The 24,067-nt window shown below is 38.0% G+C and overlaps 2 protein-coding genes across 4 annotated transcripts in view; both read right to left on the reverse strand.

Moving 5' to 3' along the window:
* The window catches only part of LOC126764234 (acetylcholine receptor subunit alpha-like), a 192,349-nt gene extending 175,335 nt beyond the window's left edge, over positions 1–17,014 (reverse strand). Inside the window, exon 1 of one of the 2 annotated variants that reach the window (XM_050482040.1) lies at positions 16,636–17,014. In XM_050482040.1, coding sequence (XP_050337997.1) covers positions 16,636–16,769 — 134 coding nt within the window. In that variant the 5' untranslated portion in view covers positions 16,770–17,014. The remainder of the gene's footprint in view (positions 1–16,635) is intronic. The other variant, XM_050482039.1, reaches the window with a different exon arrangement.
* LOC126764111 (uncharacterized) overlaps positions 3,090–24,067 on the reverse strand; it is a 340,586-nt gene continuing 319,608 nt past the window's right edge. For both annotated transcript variants that reach the window (XM_050481907.1, XM_050481906.1), the window contains exons 2-3: positions 9,065–9,687; positions 3,090–9,003 (exon numbers count right to left, since the gene is read on the reverse strand). In XM_050481907.1, coding sequence (XP_050337864.1) covers positions 4,254–5,255 — 1,002 coding nt within the window. In that variant the 5' untranslated portion in view covers positions 5,256–9,003; positions 9,065–9,687 and the 3' untranslated portion in view covers positions 3,090–4,253. The remainder of the gene's footprint in view (positions 9,004–9,064; positions 9,688–24,067) is intronic.

Here is a 24,067-nt window from a genome sequence, read left to right on the forward strand (position 1 = left end):
TGAAGCTCATTTGGCCAAAAACAAATAAATTTACCTATTTACTTATTTTTTGCATACAAAATTTCACTTTGAACAAAATTTAAAAATTTCATTGAAGTGCAAGGTATTAGTATGGCCACAACGAAATTGTGTACATGCAAAATGGACAGCTGTGTTATCTTGTGTACATGCCGGCCATTGTTATGTTGCTGCCTTCTCACAAATGTACATGGAGTAGGACCCACAACGCCATTTTCAGTTCACTGTCGTGCTGTCATGTCGTGTCGCGCTCATTGTGTTCAGCACATGAAAATATATTTATATTTGCCGACGACAGTAGAATTGACAGTAGAGACGAGTGATGCCACTTATATGTAAAATGTAAAATTATTTAAAGCTCTAATAATCCTGGTGTTATTTTACAAATAAAAGTATAAAATAGCTCTGTTATATCATTTGTAATTTACTTATTCTTTGTATACAAAATTTCAATTTGAACAAAATACTAAAATTTCATTGAAGTGAAAGGTATTAGTATGGTGTTGTCTTGTGTATATGCCGGCCATTGTTTTGTCGCTGCCTTCTTACAATGTTTATGTAGAAGGATTCACGACGCCATTTACAGTTCACTGTCGTGCTATGACAGTAGTCGTGTCGCTCTCTTTGTGTTCGGAGCGTCAAGGTTATAACTGTTCTGGAAATTGAAGCTTGAAAAAGTTTCGTTCTGATGGCAGAAAAGATAAAAATTTTATGAAAATTCTAATGCAATGTTTAAACGAAAAATTTGAAGTGATTACAATTAATTTTATCTATTCATTAATATAGACTGCCCTTACTGCCGATAGAGATTTTAATTTGGTATTGAAAAATACATATGGTTTCAGTGGCGTAGCTACAACTTCGGGCGCCCGGGGCCAAGGATCTTCTGCCGCCCCCTTTATCTACCTACCTACAAGTTTCATGAGGTGGTTCGAACAAAAGTGAATTTTTACACAATATCTTCAATATTAAGTATATAAAATTTAGGAACTAGAAGCCACGCAAATTCTGAAGTTCCAAAATTCTCACAATACGGTTTTTGAGGACATTGATAGTAAATTTACAAGACATCTTATTAAAAGCCATAGAAAAAACCCATTTTCGCCCTACATCTTGTACACTTTTGACACAATTTGCAGGAATTTTTGCCCGAATTGGAGTTTTAAAAAACAGCGAAGATCGTTTTGCCGCCCCCAAGACGTTGCGCCCGGGGCGACGGGCGTCTCTTCGCGGACAAGATTGACAATTGTAATTTTTGTATGGTGAAATCTTGCCAATCTAGTAAATTATCGAGATAACCTATTTAACAGCTGGAATCTCGTTGGTTAAATTAGTTAAACCTCCCCATAGATGTGCACACCACTATACCACACGAGAAAAACTGGTTCACCCCTGCCAGCCACGGCTGCTATATAGTATACTTTTCTCAAATATTTCAATACAACTACAAATTATTTCTCTATTCACTAACACCAACGCACATTTTCGGGTTATTTTTTAATACGCTTTTATTAGCTTCACTTGTAGGTATGTATGTTTGTTTGTAACTTTTTTTTTAAGTGGTACTGACAGCTAGAATATTTGAGCGACACTGTTGGAAGGCGAGAGTAAGTTTAAGCAGCTCACCAAAAAGATGCTCCTAAAAGTGTGCAACAACTGTATAAAACTAGTTTTAGTTACATTTGAATAGTATATGTATGTATATACTGAAATATATGTATATCCTTAAGGAAAGTATACTCAGGGGCATCGCGAGGATCCTGATCATGAGGGGGTGAGTCCCTTTGAAATGCCGACTCATTTCAAGAATTTGCCGATTTAATGTATATGTTTATAAATATATATAAAATAAGGATATCTTCATTTCTGATAAGGTATTACGGAGAAGTTTGACAACATAATAGCATAATTCATTATTTTATTCTCAAATAAGTATTGTACATATTAGTATAATCATCATTTAATATGTTTCTCTTAATATAAAATACATATATTGTTCAGCGACGTGTTACGCGGGAAAAAACAAGATTTTCTTAAGAAATTGAATTGCAAAAAATATAAATTTCTGAGTTATATTTTCATTCTGCGATGTTTCAACATTGACCATTTTCCAACAACATCGCGCAGATCGATTTTGTCTACTTTATCCTTTGAAGAAGAAAGCAGCATCAAAGAATTCAAACGTTCATCCCCCATTATTGTACGCAAATCGTTGAAAACAAATTTCAATTTACTCATTATGTAATGAACAATTTTGTACGCAGAAGGAATGACCTTTCTCAATTTGTACGCTACTATAGAAATGTCATCGAAAGATTTACACTCCTTACATGAATCAAAAAGAATTTGTGTTTCAGCAAAAATACAATCTAGATCTTCACTGAAGAACTTAGGTTCCAATTGCACAGCAAATTGTATAGATACTATTGTAATATTACTTCTGTTAGCTGGAATCCTGAACATCTCTTGAATGGGTTTGAAGGTTGACATAGTTTCTTGCAAATTATCTTGAATATAATTTGTGAAATTTTCGAGGACAATTTTGAATTCTTTTCTATAAAATGTCTGGAAATCAAAATTACAAGCAGTTGCTGGATTATCGTCATATTTCTTCGGAGCACGGCGTGTTCTGTGGTGTTTCGAAAAGTCATTTTCAGGGTTGATCTGACAATTTTCAGCAAATGCAACTGAACTCGCTAGCAATGCGTTAATTTATAATATATTCAACCACTGTTATTCGAACATTGTAGTGTTTTAATAATCCTCGTGGAAATTACGAAAAGGTGTCTTTTTAAGCTTGCTTCCGCAATTATAGAGCTATTTATTCCGTTTTACTGAAGTTAAAATTTTCATAAATGGCGGCTAGTGAATTCGCAATGGATATGACGAAAAATTAATGTACAATAATATATTTTGATGAAAATCTTAAAAATATTCAATAAGTTTTGACAACAAATTTCCGGGTATACTTTATATAGATATATGTATATATAACCGCGCACCAGAAGAAACAATATCAAATAATGCAAAACATGTGACTTTTAGGTATCGAAAAAATTAATACTTATAATAAAATTTTTGTAGTAAAAAAAAATTCAGATACTAGTTTTCAAAACGCCTCCGAAAAGCAACTGCAATAGAAAACTCCTTTTTTAAACTTTCGCTGTCCCGTCGATGTGACTCGATTATATTTCACAATATTGGTAAATCTCATAAAAGAAAAAAATAGATTCATTCAATATAAAAAAAGAATTCATAAAAATTTTAAATACACAAAGAAATATTTTACCTACCTAATATTTGAACCCCTCTACCTGAATAAATGGAAAATGAGACAACCCACTTACCTTCTTCTTAATTGGCGTAGACACCGCTTACGCGATTATAGCCGAGTTAACAACAGCGCGCCAGTCGTTTCTCCTTTCGCTGGATATGGCGCCAATTGGATATTCCAAGCGTAGCCAGGTCCTTCTCCACTAGGTCCTTCCAACGGAGTGGAGGTCTTCCTCTTCCTCTGCTTCCCCCGGCGGGTACAGCGTCGAATACTTTCAGTGCTGGAGTGTTTTCGTCCATTCGGACAACATGACCTAGCCAGCGTAGCCGCTGTCTTTTAATTCGCTGAACTATGTCAATGTCGTCGTATATCTCGTACAGCTCATCGTTCCATCGAATGCGATATTCGCCGTGGCCAACGCGCAAAGGACCATAAATCTTTCGCAGAACTTTTCTCTCGAAAACTCGCAACGTCGACTCATCCGTTGTTGACATCGTCCAAGACTCTGCACCATACAGCAGGACGGGAATTATGAGTGACTTATAGAGTTTGGCTTTTGTTCGTCGAGAGAGGACTTTACTTTTCAATTGCCTACTCAGTCCGAAGTAGCACCTGTTGGCAAGAGTTATCCTGCGTTGGATTTCTAGGCTGACATTGTTGGTGGTGTTTACGCTGGTTCCAAGATAGACGAAATTATCTACGACTTCAAAGTTATGACTGTCAACAGTGACGTGAGAGCCAAGTCGCGAGTGCGACGACTGTTTGTTTGATGACAGGAGATATTTCGTCTTGCCCTCGTTCACTGCCAGACCCATTTTCTGTGCTTCCTTGTCCAGCCTGGAGAAAGCAGAACTAACGGCGCGGGTGTTGAGGCCGATGATATCAATATCGTCGGCATACGCCAGCAGCTGTACACTCTTATAGAAGATGGTACCTTCTCTGTTTAGTTCTGCAGCTCGAACTATTTTCTCCAGAAGCAGGTTGAAGAAATGGCACGATAGGGAGTCGCCTTGTCGCCGCCGTGTTTGAATAGCTCGGCCGGCAATCCGTCGGCCCCTGCCGCTTTGTTGTTCTTCAGGCGGGCAATTGCTATTCGAACTTCTTCATGGTCGGGTAATGGTACGTCTGCTCCATCGTCATCGATTGGGGAACCGGGTTCTCCTTCTCCTGGTGTTGTGCGTTCACTGCCATTCAGCAGGCTGGAGAAGTGTTCCCTCCATAATTTAAGTATACTCTGCGCATCAGTGGCTAAATCACCTTTGGGGGTTCTACAAGAGTATGCTCCGGTCTTGAAACCTTCTGTAAGCCGCCGCATTTTTTTGTAGAATTTTCGAGCATTACCCCTGTCGGCCAGCTTATCAAGCTCTCCATACTCATGCATTTCGGCCTCTTTCTTTTTCTGTCTGCAGATGCGTCTCGGTTCCTTCTTCAATTCTCGGTATCTATCCCATCCCGCACGTGTTGTGGTCGATCGTAACGTTGCGAGGTAGGCAGCCTGTTTTCTCTCCGCTGCGGCGCGGCACTCCTCGTCGTACCAGTTGTTCTTTTGCACTTTCCGAAAACCAAGGGTTTCGGATGCAGCTGTACGTAAGGAGTTTGAAATGCCGTCCCACAGTTCCCTTAAAGCGAGTTGTTGATGAGTGCTCTCAGAGAGCAGGAGTGCAAGCCGAGTAGAAAATCGTTCGGCAGTCTGTTGTGATTGCAGCATTTCGACGTCGAACCTTCCTTGTGTTTGTTGGCGTGCGTTTTTTGCAGCACAGAGGCGGGTGCGAATCTTGGCTGCAACAAGATAGTGGTCCGAGTCGATGTTAGGACCTCGGAGCGCACGCACATCTAAAACACTAGAGACGTGTCTTCCGTCTATCACAACATGATCGATCTGGTTGGTAGTTTTTCGATCCGGAGACAGCCAGGTAACTTGATGAATTTTTTTGTGCTGGAATCTAGTACTACAGATAACCATATTTCGGGCCACGGCGAAGTCGATCAGCCTCAACCCATTTGGGGATGTTTCCTCGTGGAGGCTGAATTTACCGACCGTAGTGCCAAAGATACCTTCTTTGCCCACCCTGGCGTTAAAGTCGCCAAGCACGATTTTGACATCGTGGCGGGGGCATCTCTCATAAGTGCGTTCCAAGCACTCATAAAAGGCATCTTTTGTCACATCGTCCTTCTCATCCGTCGGAGCGTGGGCGCAGATCAGCGATATGTTGAAGAACCTCGCTTTGATGCGGATTGTGGCTAGACGTTCATTCACCGGAGTGAATGATAGTACTCGGCGACGGAGTCTCTCTCCCACCACGAATCCCACACCAAACTTGCGCTCCTTTATATGGCCACTGTAGTAAATGTCACAAGGACCTACTCGTCTCTGTCCTTGTCCCGGCGGTGATGTCAGCCTTTGGTTTTACGAGGACATCAACCAGCTGGGCAGAGGCACCTTCCCAATTAAGGGACCGGACATTCCAGGTGCATGCCCTTAATTCGTAGTCCTTCTTTCGTTTGCCATGGTCGTCATCAAAAGGGGGGTCTCTCATCCGAGGCTGCTGTTGGTTTTTCATTGGGGTGAGCTTTTTACGTGGCGGGTCCCAAACCCAGCGCACAACCCTATGCAGGGGTGTTTCGCCTTCTCACTTTAGCTCACCTTCGAACGGATATTCTTAGGCTACCCAGAGGATACTTGGTCAAAGACCGGAAGTCGTGAGCTGCTTGAGTCATATGTAAAAGTATCGTTTCTGGCCACTCCCAAGTGAATGGCGATCAGAGAACTTTCCTCACTTGCGTGAACTTCTACACATGACCCCATTCTCCCAACCCACCTACCTAGTTTACCTATTTTCCGGGTCGACCACTTGAATTATGAGTGCTATTCAAGAACAATAGAAATGGATTAAGCCAAGTTTGTACCGTTACTTTTTTGGTTCCCGCGGAAAATAAGAATTCGTAAAAATTTAAAATACAAAAAGAAATATTCTACCTACCTAATATCTGAACTGATTTTAACAAATTTGGAGTTTCAAGCTAAAAAATTAAAAATAAATTTGGTTAAAAAAACTATAAAATACGCTTTTAAAGCACATCAAGCTAAAAAGTGAAAAATAATTCTTTGTATAAACTAACAATAATAATGAAGGAAAAAATCCTGCATTATTATGAGAAAAGCGTGGAGTGCTTTGTGACATATTTTTCATATATCGAGTATATGACACTGCTGAATGAGCGCAACAGAGATGTATGATCACATGTATATGTACGTGTGAGGAGAAAAGTGGTTAGAATCTTCACGCGGCTTATGGCGAGCTCACTACTGAACCTACTGTTTCACTAGTTTTTTAACCACTCTTGACTGGCAGGGCTCTACTAATACACACCACACCTGAGAACACCACCACACTTAGCAAGATGAGTTCACTACTGAACCTACTGTTTCACTAGTTTTTTAACCACTCTTGGCTGGCAGGGACTCTACTAATACACACCACACCTGAGAACAACACCACACTTAGCAAGATGGCAGCATACGACGACGCTACCCAGCGCCAAGCAACAAAAAGGATGGTCTCACATCAGTAAATTATCATTCGCTTTATAACGAGCTATCCAGTTATAGGTACCTTTTTCAATAGCCTTTTTTGGAAGATCACGCGTGAGTCGTGTCAAGCTGTCATGTTATTTTTGTTTGACATTTCATTCTGGAAAGACTTACGTCTGAGCAACATTTACAAATCGTTCAACATTATTACGCTCAACTTATGGCCAACATAATAATAATCGACCGAATTGCCCATATCCACCAAGGAGTGAAGAAAATATAGTAGCCATAGCTGAGAGCGCCGATTCGGCGCCGTTCGCAGCAATTCGAACTGACGTTTGAACGACTTAGCGCATGTAACATCGAGATCTTAAATTGAAAGCGTATAAAATACATACTTGAAAAGTTCCAAGAAGATCCGAATCCGACCGATCGTGATCTTGACAACATTACCCAGTAAATTTGAAGTTTATTCGTTTTTTCTTTAAAAACAAGTAGGGAACATTCGATCTACACTGCGACACGACATCGAATCTGCGCGCTACTCTATGCTGTTCGATGCACGATAATCTGATAATTATTATTCAAAATGAAATTATAGAACCTCATTTCATCATTTGAGCACAGTGAGTACTGTTCAGTAATATTTCTAGATGTAGCTCAAGCGTTTGATAAGGTATGGCATAAAGGCCTTTATGTAAGATTAAAAAAACTCTACCTTTAGAATTGTATAAAACATTGGAGTCTTATTTAAATAATAGACAATTTATGGTGAAAGTAGGAGATTTCATATCTGATGAAAGACAGATAAGGTTTGGTGTACCACAAGACAGCGTTTTAGGTTCAACTCTATACCTCATATATACAGCAGATCTTCCAACAGCTAAGAATGTATTAACTTCAACTTTTGCGGATGACACAGCTACAGTGAACCGCAACAACTGCCACATTCTGGCATCAAGAATATTAGCCGAGCATTTAAGTTCTTTCGAAGGATGGCTAGTGAACTGGCGTATAAATGTGAGTGAACAGAAGTGTAAGCATGTTACATTTTAGCTTAGACCGTGCCCGGCAGTAAAAATAAATAATAGTTTAGTACCCCAAGCGAATGAAGTAAATTATCTTGCGATTCACCTAGACAGAAGGCTCACGTGGAGAAAACACATCTCTAGTAAAATAACATGTATGAAGATTAGAGCTGCAAATTTAAATTGAATTTTAAATAAAAACTCTAAACTTAGTCTAGACAACAAAGTGCTTTTATCTAATGCGGTTGTAAAGCCGATTTGGATGGATGGCATTCAACCTGTGCAACTAATATTGATATTATACAAAGATTCCGATCGAAAATTCTTCGAACAATTATGTGTTCACCATGGTACATGCGTAGCGAAAATATCCATAAAGATCTTGATATTCCTATGGTAAAGAAAGAAGTAGAAGATAGCAGAATTAAACATATATCTAAACTGCGAGATCACCGAAACCCATTGGATAATGCTTTGGTACATTCCTGAGATCGAACACGCCTTAAAAGAATAGAGATTTTTTCGTTTATTGATCGGACCCGGAAACTACGAAAAGGAGACTGAATTTATAAAATTTAATTCTTTATTTAGTTTAAAACATTTGATATTCGGTTACTCAGCCAAAGGCGTGAACAAGGTTATTGTTTGCAGTAAGTGCAGTATGCAAGATCAGCACTTTAGCACCAATAGCAGTATTACGCCGGATGCGCGTGTGGCTGTTTTGAACTTGCAAAATATTTATGTTCAAATTACCGCGCATTTACGGAGCAGGTTCCCGGAATCTGATTTGACTTTAATTATTGAAACTTTGTTAATTTATTATGTGTTAAGTTGTACACTTATTATTTCCTGCGAAATCTCCTTTATCACGGACAACCAATGGCCGAAACTAACGTTTTGTCAAAGAGTCAATGTGTCGGAGGACTGACGAAACTAATCTTGTGTTGCTGGCAGAAAATCCATCCCGTTTCCCTCGCCGCTGTAACAGCTTCGCCTACAAACCAGTGTAAATATGTATAGTGTTCAAATGAGGTGGTTGTGGTTTTAGTGCGGTTCTGGTATTTCTTAAAATTTTTAGTTTTCCACACCAACTATATTTGATTTCTTTCCTGAGAATTTTGGGAAACTGTATATCCAAACGGACACTAAATCTACAAGGAAAGATACATAAGTACTATTTGTATTTTTAAATAAAAATCCATGTACACTTACCTGCATATATTCCGTGGCACTTTTGTTGAAACATATTCTTTTTCCCCTGACACAGCAATCCAAACAAAGCGCGTGCTTTATTTCTGCATTGCTGTTTCGTTTTGACCACTCAATTGTTCTCCCAACCATACATTTACAGATATAAAACTACCTGAAGAAACAGCAAGTAGTGAAATTAACCAAATACTAGAATTACCTGTGATACAGCGCAACACCCACAACGTCACGATTGTGTGCAAGGATTTGGATGAAATAACTACTCAAGAAGAGATATGTGAGACACTGCAAAAGGAGTGCGAATAGAATAGCTGGAAACAAGCACTAAGAGCGTGCGAGAGACCCGAGGCGAATTCGGGAATACTCCGCTAGTCCCCGTTGCTTTAGGGTTTTCCACCTGGGGCACATTACAACCCCGTAGACAGGTCGCCACTATATATACTTATATTGTGAAGCCGGTGGACTTGTAGCGATGTCATTCACTAACGATCCAAGCTGTTTGCTTTGTAAAGAAGCACACTCAGCGTTGAGTACCACTTGCCCCAAGTACTTGTAGATGACAAAATCTTTAGGTAAATGATGATATTACAATTAAATAGAATTCGTGGGCTGCAGCACAAGATCCGCTAAAACAGACAGTATTTGAAAAAAAAAAATTATTGATGTCGCCTTGCTAAGCCCACTCCCGGTGTTCTGAAAGTACATGGATTTCAGGTATATCCGGCAAAGATGCAATGTGGTCATGTAAAATAAAACCATTTATATCTCGCTCCAGATAACATAATTGTTTCACATGGCGTCTGATACTAGAAGTCCTCGGCAAAATGAATCATACGATATTCAATCGCGGAACACAAAATACTGTTCAAAAGGGAAACAAAGGTTTCATAATCGACCTCAGGTTTACCAAAGACGCTCTTGGCAGATACACACATTAGGTGAACGGTGTCGGACATTTTTACAAATAGTGACCATATGGCTAATAGTGCTGAAGTCTCGGATACCAGAGGGACGGAACGCCGCAGCAGAAGCACATGCTAGAGAGGATGCTAGAAACAAAAAGATTTTGATGCCGACCTTATGGAAATAGTCTGGAGTTCAGCAAATATACAAGGCGAAGGCGTCATTCTCTTGATATCCGCAATGCGAAAAGAACTGTTCACAGCGTAAGACGCAATTATATGTAGGACATTTCAACACAATAACTGCAATCCAGCGTATTGGTGGAATGAAGAAATAGCTGCGCTCTGAAAGCTCTGCGAATCAGCTATACGCCGTCTACAACGTAATCAATGTGAAAAAATGCAAAATGTCGCAGAAAAATATTTGAAAGCCAGAAGAAGCTTCTGATGTAGCCGCTGTAAAAAGTTGTTTTGAAAAACTCTGTGACGAAGCAAACAAAAACCTTAGGGAAACAGCATATATAAGCATGCACAATGCATATAAAGCATGCAACAAGTCACCTGGATTAGATGACAATCGAGAAACCCGCGGATTATCAGGAAGAAAATATGAAGAAAAGGTGCACCATTGACATACTAAAAAATGTCGTTGATACTGCGAACTGCGCACTAAGTGGAAAAAAAAGGAAAAGGCGGAATAAAAAAATATTATTGTGCGCGCTGATCACTTTGGGCGTGAAAAATGCCTTCAACTCAGCAAAGTGGACAACATAATAAGGGCTCGGTATGACATACGCGCTCCTCAATATCTTATGAAAATTATTATGAGTTATTTTGAAATCAGGCGACTCTATTTCGAGTTGAATACCGCAAGGCTCGATTCTAGGCCCCTTCTTTGGAACCTTAAATAGAAAGGTATGCTAAGGAGATACCTACTTAATGCCGTTAAATGAATTGCATACGCAGACGACCTTATTGTTGTTGCAGTAGCAAAGTAGATAACCTTCGGAGCAAATGCAAAGAGTGCATATACGGTCTGCGACAATGAAGTTTAGAACGTGCAAGCAAAAACAGTACCAATGAAAAAGACAAAACAGCCTCATATGAGAGACCCCCCTTTTGATGACGACCATGGCAAACGAAATAAGGACTGCGACTTTAACGCCAGGATAGGCAAAGAAGATATTTTTGGCACTGCGGTCGGTAAATTCAGCCTCCACGATGAAACATCTCCAAATGGATCGAGGCTGATCGACTTCGCCGGAACCCGAAATATGGTTATCTGTCGTACTAGTATCCAGCATAAGAAAATTCATCAAGCCTGGCTGTCTCCGGATCGAAAAACCATCAACTAGAACGGTCAGGTTGTGATATATAGACGAAAGACACGTCGCCAGTGTTTTGGATGCGCGTGCGGTCCGAGGTCTTAACACCGACTCGGACTACCTTGTTGCAGCCAAGATAAGCACCCGACTCTGTGCAGCAAAAAACGCCTGTCAACAAACACAAGGAAGGTTCGACGTCGAGATGCTACAATCACAACAGACAGCAGAACGATTTTCTACTTGACTTCCACTTCTGCTTTCTGAAGAGAGAAGCAAGACGCATTTGCAGGCAGAAAAAGAAAGAGGCCGAAATGTGTGAGTATAAAGACGTTATGTTAAACTGGCCGACAGGGGTAATGCTCGAAAATTCTACAAAAAGATGCGGCAGCTAACAGACGGTTTCAAGACAGGAGCATACTCTTGTAGAACCCCCAAAGGTGATCTAGTGACCGACGCACAGAGCATAATTCAATTATGGAGGGAACACTTCTCTAGTCTGCTGAATGGCAGTGAAAGAACAACGCCAGAGGAAGGAGAACCTGATTCCCCAATCGACGACGATGGAGCAGACGTTTCATTGCTCGACCATGAAGAAGTTCGAATAGCAATTACCCGCCTGAAGAACAAAAAAGCGGCGGGGTCCGATGGATTACCGGCCGAGCTATTCAAACACGGCGGCGAAGAACAGATAAGGAGCATGCATCAGCTTCTTTGTAAAATATGGTCGGACGAAAGCATGCCCAACGATTGGAATTTAAGTGTGCTCTGCCCAATCCATAAAAAAGGAGACCCCTTAATCTGCGCCAACTACCGTGGGATAAGCCTCCTCAACATCGCATATAAGGTTCTATCGAGCGTATTGTGTCAAAGATTAAAGCCCACCGTCAACAAACTGATTGGACCTTATCAGTGTGGCTTTAGACCTGGCAAATCAACAACCGAGCAGATATTCACAATGCGCCGAAATTTGCAACAGACCCGTGAAAGGAAAATCGACACACACCACCTGTTCGTCGATTTTAAAACTGCTTTTGACAGCACGAAAAGGAGCTGCATTTATGCCCCGATGTCTGAATTTGGTATCCCCGCAAAGCAAATACGGCTGTGTAAACTGACGTTGAGCAACTCCAAAAGCTCCGTCAGGATCGATAAAACCTATCCAAGCCGTTCCATACAAAACGAGGTTTTAGACAAGGCGACTCCCTATCGTGCGATAAGAGTGTGCAGCTGCTGGCGTATGCCGATGATATTGATAATCCAATAATCAATTGGCGCCACGTAGCAAAAAAACGAAACGACTGGCGAGCTGTTGTTAACTTGGCTATAATCGCGTAAGCGGTGTCTGCGCCAATAAAGAAGAACGTTAAGCTATTTTCCTGGCTTTGCAATGGAAATGTTTCCATTGAAGAGAAAGATCGGCATTTCAACAATCTTATACGTAGCGTCCAATTATACTTTGAGCCACTGCCTATGGGCGGGGTTATTACCGAATTTCACAGTGTCGGTAAGAGTTCTTATAATATTTACTTTAGGTGAGTTTGGTTGTTATAGCTTTAATGGCTTCGGAGGTATGTACCTTAATAATTTTAAGGGACGAGGCTACGCAATTAAAACAAAAACTTAACCCATCATTGTGCCTTACTAATGAGATCATCCGTGCCAAAATCGGTATACAGTAGTTCACAGCCAAAACGATGCAGCAATGAAATGGAAAAGCAGTTAGGTAAAAATGTTTGTAAGCGACGACAGCTTTTCGGCGATTTTCGAAGTATTTACTGTTATTAATGTACGCTATTTTAGATTAAAATTTGATAGTTGCAACCAGTTGCTACAGAGTATTATAGTTTTGTTTACCTAACGGTACATATCTCCTAAACCACTTAAGCAATGTACGACAACCAAATTTGCTGAATACGAATCTTATAAAAACTTTTACTGACAGTGTAAAAATGGATGAAACCGCTCACTCCCCATATAACGGTGCTGTTAAAAGCGCAATAAATCCAAAACTAAATAACCCAGAAATACTCAATTTTACCTCTGAGGGGGTATAAGAGAGTTTTATAGGAGCCCGAGTGAAAACTGGACAATGGACGTGGCACCGCCTTCTTTTAAATTTGATACATACATAACATTTTTATCGTATTCCTATATTACAGTGTGAAAATGGGCGAATTCGGACTACAATTACGACTACTTCCCATAAAACACAGTTTTAAATTGCACTAGATCCTTTCACTTTCCATTACACAAATCAAAAAGTAATTAATACTTGTAACTAAAAATTATTGGAATCCAACAGAAACTGTTCAATCCCATAGGTACCGAATATTTGGACCCCGGATCCTGATTGAAATTAAACGATAAATATTTTCTGATAATGGTATGTCTCTATGGGTTGAACCGAGTTAATACTTCTCTTAGCCTCCATATACCTAATATATAGATTTTCGTATTTCAGGGTGACTTTGTACCGCTTATATCGGCCAATATCTGAGTTATCTCAATGAAAACGAGAGAGCGTATTGGACTGAAAACATTGTGGCTTTGTGCCTAAAATTAAATATGAGAAGTTTCGAACTCTCGCTGACTTTAGTCTAGATGATGGTTTTATAGTACGTGACTGGTTAATAGTATGGTAGTATGGTATTGGGAAAAATAAATAATTCATACAACGATTTTCGTTTTCCTAATAAACATGATGTGTTTGTCTGCTTCGAAGTCGATTCTGAGGTTTTACACCTCAAAGTATTTCACTGGCTTGATTCTTGAAAGTTGCAAGATTTGTTCCATTAGTATTGTATGTTGTAAAGTGTAGTTTAAAATGGACCGCCGAACAACGCAAAATCGCGGAAATAGGTAAACTGAGTCATGGAACTATTCAGGATATCATTGAACGTTATGTCCTTGAAAGTCGCGTCGCAAATAAAAAGAATCGGCTCATAATAAAATATTTAACGAAACTGCTCTCGTTGGATTGTACGGAAAATACGAGAACATCCCCATTTAATTGCTTCAACATTAAGCAGCGAGGTGGAAAAATATTTGGGGAAGAAAAGTCATCCGGCAACTATAAGAAGAGTGCTTAGAGAAGCTGATTTCAATTGTCGCACAGCCTGAAATAAGCCATACCTCAATGCTAAAAATCAAAGTGCAAGGTTGAGGTTTGCAAAGGAACATTTATATAGGTGAAAGCTTGTGGGATACCGTAATTTTCACAGATGAAAGCAAATTTAGCCTATTTAGATCGGATAGAAAGAGTTATGTATGGAGAAAATCAAAAGCTGAGCTACAACCGCAAAATTTACGTAGCACAGTAATATGGTGGAGTTCATATAATGGTGTAGGAATGCATGTCTTCTTCTGGAGTCGGGAATTTGGAATTCATTGATTGTACTATGGACAAGAGTGTGTATCTGGACATTTTGAAACGAAATGTGCTATAAAGGGCCACGAAATAAATATTAATTATATGAAGCACATATCCGGAAATATGCAAAGTTGGCTTATTTGGAACTGTCCGCTCATAGTACAAACACCTGCACAGTCTCCAGATTTAAGTGCAATTGAGAATCTGTGGTCAGTTTTAGAATAAGAGATTGAAAAGCGCTCTGCAAGCAGAATGGAATAAAATTGCACCTACCCTTACAAAAAAATTGGTGGAATCCATATCGAAACGTATGAAATCAGTTATAAATAATAAGGGGTATCCCACAAAGTATAAATGTTTTCTTTCTGTTACTGCATCATTTTCGCTGTAAGGTGCAATTTAATACTGAAGTTAGTTCTTGTTGCAGATAAATAAAATAACAATGAAGTCTAAATTTTTAAAGCATAAATCAATTGTTTATATCTGCCGCTGTTAGGTGGTATTTATACTTTTTTGAAAATGTATTTAGTTTTAAGGTACAATTTTTTATACGGCTGCATCACTTTGGCTCTGACCCTCTATATGTATGTATATTTTAATTTAATGCTTAATATAAATGATTATAAGTGATAAAATTCTTATTTTTGGAAGGTGTAGCACCAAAAGAAATTCACGAACGAATGTTAAAAGTGAGTGTTCACCTACTATTAGAACAATAGAAAGATGGGTTGCTGAATTTAAATGTAGTCGTACAAGCCTTGAAGACGATCCACATGAAGGACGTCTAAAAAGCGCATAAACACCAAAAATTATAGTCAAAATACCGGATATGGTTTTGCAAGATCGTCGATTGACTGAATGAAATTTAGAAGAGGCTCTATACATCTTATTATCTTATTAGGCAGTGTGAGCCATATTGTAAGTGAAATTTTAGGTTTTAGAATGTCAAGAATAGATTCTTAATCGACTTCGACTACTGGAGATCGATTCTGAAAAATCGATTATTTTACGAGAAAACTCGATTCTCGAGTAGAATCCGAATCGAGTTTACCATCCCAACTGGCAGCCATCGCGTGCACATATAATAACCTCCGCAGAATAACCACTACAAAAAAAACGATTTTTTTTCCATGTAATTTATATGGAAAACAGAAAATTTGAAAGAGGCACCTCTTAATATTAATATTAAGTGCTCATCTTTTGAGTGACTTTTTTTTTACACATTTCGAAAGTTTTGTGCCTGTTTTTCAGTTGAAAAAAAGGTTGCCTCAAAATGGCACACCCTAATACATATACTATATGTACAACGGAGTATAGTAATACTTTTAAATAACGTTTTTGCACTATGCTTTTATTTCAAAATAAATAAGCACATTTGCGTACCAAAAATATTAACAAAGTACATAATAAACAAAACACATTGCTAACTTATTATAAACTGACAAACACACATATACATATGCATATGTATATATGTACATTGTGCATCTCCACATTATTCATACAATGTGTCTAAATATGTACCCTATATACGTTGGCTCAATTAGATATCAGAATTTTACAAATTAAAGAAAAATTTATATTATTTCGAAAATGAATAAATGATGTGTAAAATTTAAGAAATTATAGAAATAACTATGTATGTAAATATTTTTTGAAAACCAACCGTTTACTATAAAAAAATAATTGAATACATATACATTACATATACATATCTATTCAAAATGCACGTTAGAATATTTCCCATAATACCCCTTGCAGTAAACCAGCAGGATTGCGTACAAACAATTCCTGCGTACATATGTACATACAAAGTGCATTGATCTCTTCAAAGAGCTCTCAATTGCACAAGAACAGAAAAGCATATTTACAAGCCCACGACTTAAAAGCTATTCAAAACGAAAAATTTCGATTTCTAGTAAATTTATATTAAATGTAAAAAATATATTAAAACGAAATACAGTTTAACTTACATACCTCGAACTTCCATAGCTGGAAGTTCTCCATAACTGGAAGTCTGAATTGGCAATAGCGTTCAGAAGTCGAATTTCATACAAATTTCCTCCCATAAATATTTTAAATCTAAGTCGCATTTTTCGGGGAAATCTCATTTTGTAAAACAGCTGCTAACGTATAAGTCGGCGTGCGTATTTATCCCTTCAGATGTTATTATTACAAATTATTAATTAATTAACAGATGATATTAAATAACCGAATATAGACCCAACAAATATAAGATGGTGTAACTCATTCCTTTGCAATTCGAAATTCTGATTTAAATACGGATATTAGTACAACCGACTACCACTAAACAGCACTAAACAAATTATGGTGATTCGATTGATCTTAATACACTAAAATATAAAATTCAAAAAAAATTATAAATTTATATAAACAGCTTATACCTCGTCCAACCGTTCATACCAGCCTTCAATTAAAAGACTAATGATTATGCTACCTTTGCACAGTTAGAATACTGCGGCCATTTAAATAATTTCAGTGGGCAGGTCAGACTTTTAAAATAACTCAAAAAGACATGTTTTTGTTAAACAGGCGGGTAAAATTTTTTTGCCGAGTTCTTTATAGGTTCTATCGACATAAAACATTACCACAATCATTCCCATCCAATTCTGGTAAATAAACAATAATGATCCTTTGCGAGCTTCCATATTTTTTTAAAGAAAAAACACAGATACTTTAAACTTAATAGGGATTGTATATCAAATATCATGCGAAAGAATATTCTTTGGCATTTATTTTTTGAAAATTATCTCTATCAAATGTTGGTCTCATGGGCATCATTTTTGAAGAAATATACCATATCAAACAGTGTTTTTTCTGAATGAAATGGTAGCTTTCCGTCCCAAATGCGGCATTTTTTTTTTTGGTTTACTACTTTGGTTGAGTCCGAAAACGGGGTCATCGCTGAAAAACACTGGCTCGTCGGATTTTCTTCGGCAGGTCGAGCGACTTCAGTTCTTGCACAAACTGTATTATGTACGCTCTCAATTTAAGATCGCTACGTAAAATGTGCCACGTCGTTTCATAGGTCAGTCCGAGTTGCTGGAACGGCGCCGAATCGACACTCTCAGCTACGGCTACTTGCGAAGAAAATACAACCTGGAAACAAATGAACGTTTTTCAAACTACCCAGTACGAAATCGTTAATAGGTTAGGCAAAAAACTATTTAAATGAAAAAATATTCAAACGGACCTAAAAAGAAGCTTCAACAGACCTTAAGCCAGAAGCTACAACAATATAAACAGAAGCGTTTCAAGACGATATTGTTCATGTCCGTAAAGAAAACCAAACGTTAAGGAAACAATGAATAAGGGGGCATCAGTAAACTTACATATGTATATCTTGCGAGAAGTTTAATTAAATTGAAATTTAACAAAAGAAACAATTTCGTCAGTCCAAAAAGACTTTGTGGAAATTGCAAAAGTTGTAAAATCACATTTAATTGCATCTATTATCAAAATAGGCATAATTCTTTGCTCCATTACAGCAAATTTCCCATGTCACTTAAAACCAGCGCTTACACAAAGAGATTCAGTGTTTAGTTGTAACAACGGTTTACTTTTTCTAACCATTCTGCTCAAAGTCACAAAAATCTCAAACGCTACTCAGCGAAATTTAAAATAGGGTACTACTACCCACAGCAGCCGTCTCCATCGAACACCGAGGAGAATGGCTTAAGCTCAGATCCTTAATAGACTAAGGATCACAACGATTATTTATAGGCTGAAGCTGCTAACAAAAAAAGGGAACTTATACACGTGCTTCCGAATTATCATATAAATACCAACTATACTCCTGCAAATACAAACCAACACGTTAATTCACATTTAAGAAGTTTCAAGAATTAGGGAAACTTCTCTCCATATTAAATCCAACTGTAGAAAATCAGTCTTGTAAACAATTATATAAAACCAGAACTACTCGATCAAATAATGGGCGGTGCGTCGTACGATTACCATTTAGCCCGCAATTTTCCTCAATTATCCACAATAATCACAATAAAAATAAAAACTTTACTCCCTCTGGGCTTTTGCTGATTACGAAAACAGCAAAAGTCATGATCCGATGATTAATGGCTTCAGATTGAGAAGAGCAAGTAAAAGCACTTCTCTTAGAAAAATGGTGCCAGTTCACAAACAATCTGAAAATTCAGAGAATCTTCGAAGTCGAAGCATCGACATACATAAGTATCTCAACCATATTGTCTCATAATTGCCTAAATTTTCAAATTTATAAAATAACTAAAAACATACAGTCAAGGAAGAGCAAACTTCAAATGTCGCTCTAATCGCATACATATACATATATAAGCGCTCCTCATACGGATGGTTTATGAGAAACAATTATAATAGCTTCAAACCCCACTACAAAATGTAACATAAAATCTTGGAAGATATTAAAAAATTATAGCATTTCGGTGTTATTATTATAATTAAAATTTAGTATAACTCCAACACTTTGGTATGATACAATTCAAGGATATTGTCAGGTGGGGACTTTGACTGGAGCGGTACATCTCTCAAATAATAACGGAGGCGTCCCTAGGCCAGCTCAGTGTGGGCAGAAACCACAAGGTAAATGGGCTCTTCCTATCATTGTGAAGCAAAATTCAACAAGTATTGGATTGTTCACCCATTCAAGGGAATGTGAGCTGAGAACACGTGACCCCACACGACCAAGCAACAAAAAGGTTGGTTACCACATCACATAATTATCACTCGCGTTCAAAATCGATCTACACTGCGTCACGATATCGAGACCATTCCGGATGTTAATTCAGTATGACAATGATCCTTCGCGACCAAAAAATTATTTTTTGCTTGTGAAAAAATTATACTAAAAAATTAAATAAATTCTGAACATCCCTTTCGCCGACATTTTAATTTTAAAGTTTCATGATCTGGTGTGATCCCAATAAACAGGGTCCCATTTTAATTACTAGTGATAAAGTTCGGTCAGAACATGGTATAAGAAAGGTGTCGTCATACAATGGCAAATTAGAATTTAAATATGTCCAACTATAAAAATTTAAAGGAAAGGTTTATTAAGGGAGTTTCATTAAATGTGTTTTTATTCATATTCTCTCTCTTTACTTTAATGTTCGTAGCAAAACTGATATCATAAAAATGTTAGTTATTTTGTTTCCTTTTCTGTGATTTTTTTAATGTAAAATGAAAATAAACGTTTAAAAATTATAAGAGTAAATCCTAGAAAATCATTGATAGTTTCATAAATTGTGAACACAAAATTCGATATTATATCTAAAATATATATATATCAAATTCACTACAGACCAGTGTAATAAATGCTCTCGGAACGGCGTCAAATGCTTTACTAAAACCAGATATCAAAACCTATTTATACATTATTATTTTTAAACAATATAAAAAGTGTTTTAGAAGTGATGAAATCTTACATTTTACTAGAATCATTATTGGAGCAAGACGCGTTTTTCTAATTAAAGTGCAGTGTGCTCTTGATCACGGTTTCTTAGCGAGTGATTTATTTTCAAAGTTGTTCATTTGTATATACAAGATCTGTCGCAAAAGAAACAAAACTTTTTAAATATAACGGTTTCTGGTGGCACCACCTATTGGTAGGGATATGAAATAAAAATAAAAAGTTGACATTTCGTAAAAATTTTAAGACAATTGGATAACTACAATCGATGTTATCGATCAAAATGTGACAGCAGCTTTTGGTCATCGGTCGTAAAATGCAAAGAGCAAATATTAAATTTTGTTTTAAACTTGGGAAAACGTTTACTGAAACATTTCAAATGATGAAAAAAGTTGATCATGATCAGTGCCTATCCCGTAGTAATGTGCATGAGTGGTTTAAGCGATTCCAAGAAGGTCGTGAGGATCTCTGTGACGATCAGAAGTCGGTCGTCTGCAGAAGTCAAAAATAAAGACAATGCTGATTTGTTTTTACGATTCCGAGGGTATTGTACACCGAGAGTTCGTCGTGTTATGAAGCGTCTTTTGTCACGCATTCGTCGTGCTCGACCACAATACCGTGAGGCAGGGTCCTGGCGCCTGTTGCACGATAATGCGCCGTGTCATCGGTCGACGCTTGTTACTGTTTTTTTGACAAAAAACTCCATATTTACCATTAATCACTCACCCTACTCACCTGATCTGGCACCTTGTGATTTTTACCTATTTGGAAAACTTCATTTGCCCTTGAAAGGAAACTGGTTTCAGGACATTTCAACTATCCAAAAGGCGACGACCGATATTCTCAAGAGCATTCCGAAAAATTACCTTAAACACTCTTTTGAAATGCTAATTAACCGGGCTAAACGCTGTATCGAAGCACAAGGAAACTACTTTGAATAAAAAAATATAACTTTTGAAAAATATTAATTTTTTGTTGTTTTTTTTTAACAGTCCTGTTTCTTTTGCGACAGACCTTGTACATAATTACTCTTTAGAAGATTTGAGCATTGAAATAAGTAAAGAAAATTATGAGTACAATATGTATGTATATGTATATTGAATTATTAACAAGCAATGAGACAAAAGATATTTATAATAACAATGTATTACTTTTATCCGTAGCACGGGTCACTGCCATTAGGGTGACCCAACATCCACAGGCTAGCGACGCCAAAAACTTTGCTTGATGGCAGTGATTGTGTTGTAGCGATCAAGGTGTGAAACGGTCTTCAGCTCCAGTGAGCGCTCAGGCAGCTTCCCAGACGCCGCCGAAGTGAGCTGCCCTGGGTGGAATGAAATGGATATTCATAAAATCAGAGGAACAATATTTATAGATTTCATGTAAAGTTTCAGTCTTGAATAAGAACTGTTTGAGGTCCTTTAACTGGTTAGATGCGCCCACAAAATTGGTAGCATTGTTGCAAAAGATATCACATGGCATTTTACGGCGACCACTCATTCGATTTAATGCATTTAGAAATGCGTTTGTTGATAGGTCGGAGACCACCTCGATGTGCACAGCTTCAGTTACGAGGCACACGAATACAGCTAAATGTGACTTGGTGGGGGGTTTTCCTCGAATTCGAAGATATTTGTTTATTGGTCCACAAAAGTCGGTTTCAAAGTGTAATACGGCGTGCAAGTGTAATACGTGTAACTGGTAGTGGGTCCATTACCTGTTGTAACAGCACTGGCTTGTAACGAACACAATGCACACAGGAACGAACGATGCGACGAGTAACATCTCTAGCGTTGACAATCCAAAATTCTAATCTGATGAAGGCGACTAATGCCTTTGGGTCAGCGTGAAAATTTCGCAAATGTAAGTATAGAACGTACTTTAGTACAAATTGTGAATCGCTGGGTTGTAGAATCGGATGTTTCTGCGGGTTGGGTAAATCTGCATAGTCTAGACGTCCACTAACCTTTACGAGTTCAAAACCGGTTACGTTGTCCAAGAATGGTGTCAGAAAATTCAAGTTACTTCTTAGAGCTTGGTTTTTTCGAAGCAATTGAATATCATTTGAAAAATGTTGTTGCTGAATATTGAAGATAATGCAATATTTCGTCAGGAGATGGCGAAATGGTGTTTGTTGTAGGCTTTCGTCTGCATTTATCACTGAACCGAAAGAGCCAGGCGATGAGACTCAGACAATGGAGATGCGAGCTTATGCCATCAATGACATCGATCAAGTAATTTACCTTTTTAACTACAGCTAATGTCTTCTTGCGTTTTTCTCCGTTCACAATATCCATGTCAAGCTCAATATTGCCTATGTGCCTTGGCCATTTCATCGCGTTTTCTCGCAAAAAATTAGGACCAGAAAACCAAATCGAAGATTTGAGCTCAGCAGCAGGGCAGCCTCGAGATACTAGGTCAGCTGGATTCTCTTTGGAAGGCACATACCACCATTGTCCACCTGCGGTCAATTCCTGTATGTCAGATACCCTTGTGTTGTTTTACCCAATGTAGAACTAGTTGCGAGTCAGTCCAAAAGAAAGTAGTTATGCGAACAGTTGTGAATATTTTCTTTATCTTAGCATACAGGCAAGCGAGAAGGTGGGCACCGCAAAGTTGGAGTTGTGGAAGAAATTGCTTTTTTACTGGTGCGACCCTTGATTTCGACGTGAGTAAATGTACAGCAACTTGTCCGTCGGAGTCTTCTGTGCGTATGACTCATTGTAGAAATATACAAGTAACAAAAGAATCATATGGTCGTCAACAGCTGAGATCACCTGATCGAAATAGTTGATTTTTCGGCACAGAGATTTAAATTAAAGGACTTAAAAATAATAAAGAGGTTGCAGTATAGGTGCGTTACCGATATTTTTTGGGTACTAAGTTCCCCCGGAAGCCTATTTTCACCCATATAATATATACAATACTAAACAAAACTATTTGTAATAATTTAAACAAAAAAATATATATTCTTCAAACTTATGTGTCTATCTATAAAAAAAATCGTGGATAAATTTGAAAACCATAAGCAATTAGAAAATTTTAACCGATCAGGCCGACCAAAACGGCTGAGTGAAAGGGAAGTAAGGCAAATAATCTATACAATTAAACAGAAACCTGGTAGTAGTGCAGTAGAGATTGCGAAAGACATCACAACGGAATCGGAAAAAACCGTAAGTGCCAGCACAATCAGAAGAATTTTGCATAAAAATGGGTTTCATGGTCGCCGACCGCGAAAGAAGCCATTTATTTCAAAAGTTAACAAAGCGAAATGATTAAGTGATGCCCAAAAATACAAAAACACAGATTTTTCTTTCTGGAGCACCGTCCTTTTTACTGACGAAAGTAAATTTGAGATTTTTGGTTCAGAAAAGCACAGGAAAGTCTGGCGAAAAAAGAATGCAGAATACAATGAACGAAATCTACAAACTACGGTAAAACATGGTGGGGGCTCGGTAATGGTCTGGGGATGTTTTGCAGCTTCTGGAGTTGGTGAACTTGCTTTTATTGAATCTATAATGAATGCGCGAGGTTACTTAGAGGTATTAAAAAGCAATGTTGCTCCAAGCGTTGCAAAATTGGACTTGTCTACTTATTGGATCTTCCAACAAGACAATGACCCCAAGCATACCTCACGCTTGGCGAAAGAATGAACATCAAAACGGCTGGACCATCCCCCTCAATGCCCAGACCTAAACCCAATTGAGCATATATGGGACTATCTGGACCGGAAAATACGAAAAAATAAAAAAAATCTCGAGTAAAGAGTCCCTTAAGGCTGTATTGCTGGAGGAGTGGAGAAGAATACCAGTGGAGTACACAAAAAAGCTGATAGAGTCGATGCCACGAAGACTAGAAGAAGTAATTAAGGTTAAGGGAGGCCAAACCAAATACTAAATTGCATAAAAATATACATTTATTCTTTTATTTTAATTTTAAACAGAAGTGTTGACTCACTTTTGACACGTAAAATATGACATGTTTTGG

This window comes from Bactrocera neohumeralis, unplaced genomic scaffold (assembly GCF_024586455.1).
Source record: "Bactrocera neohumeralis isolate Rockhampton unplaced genomic scaffold, APGP_CSIRO_Bneo_wtdbg2-racon-allhic-juicebox.fasta_v2 cluster09, whole genome shotgun sequence".
Taxonomy (NCBI): domain Eukaryota; kingdom Metazoa; phylum Arthropoda; class Insecta; order Diptera; family Tephritidae; genus Bactrocera; species Bactrocera neohumeralis.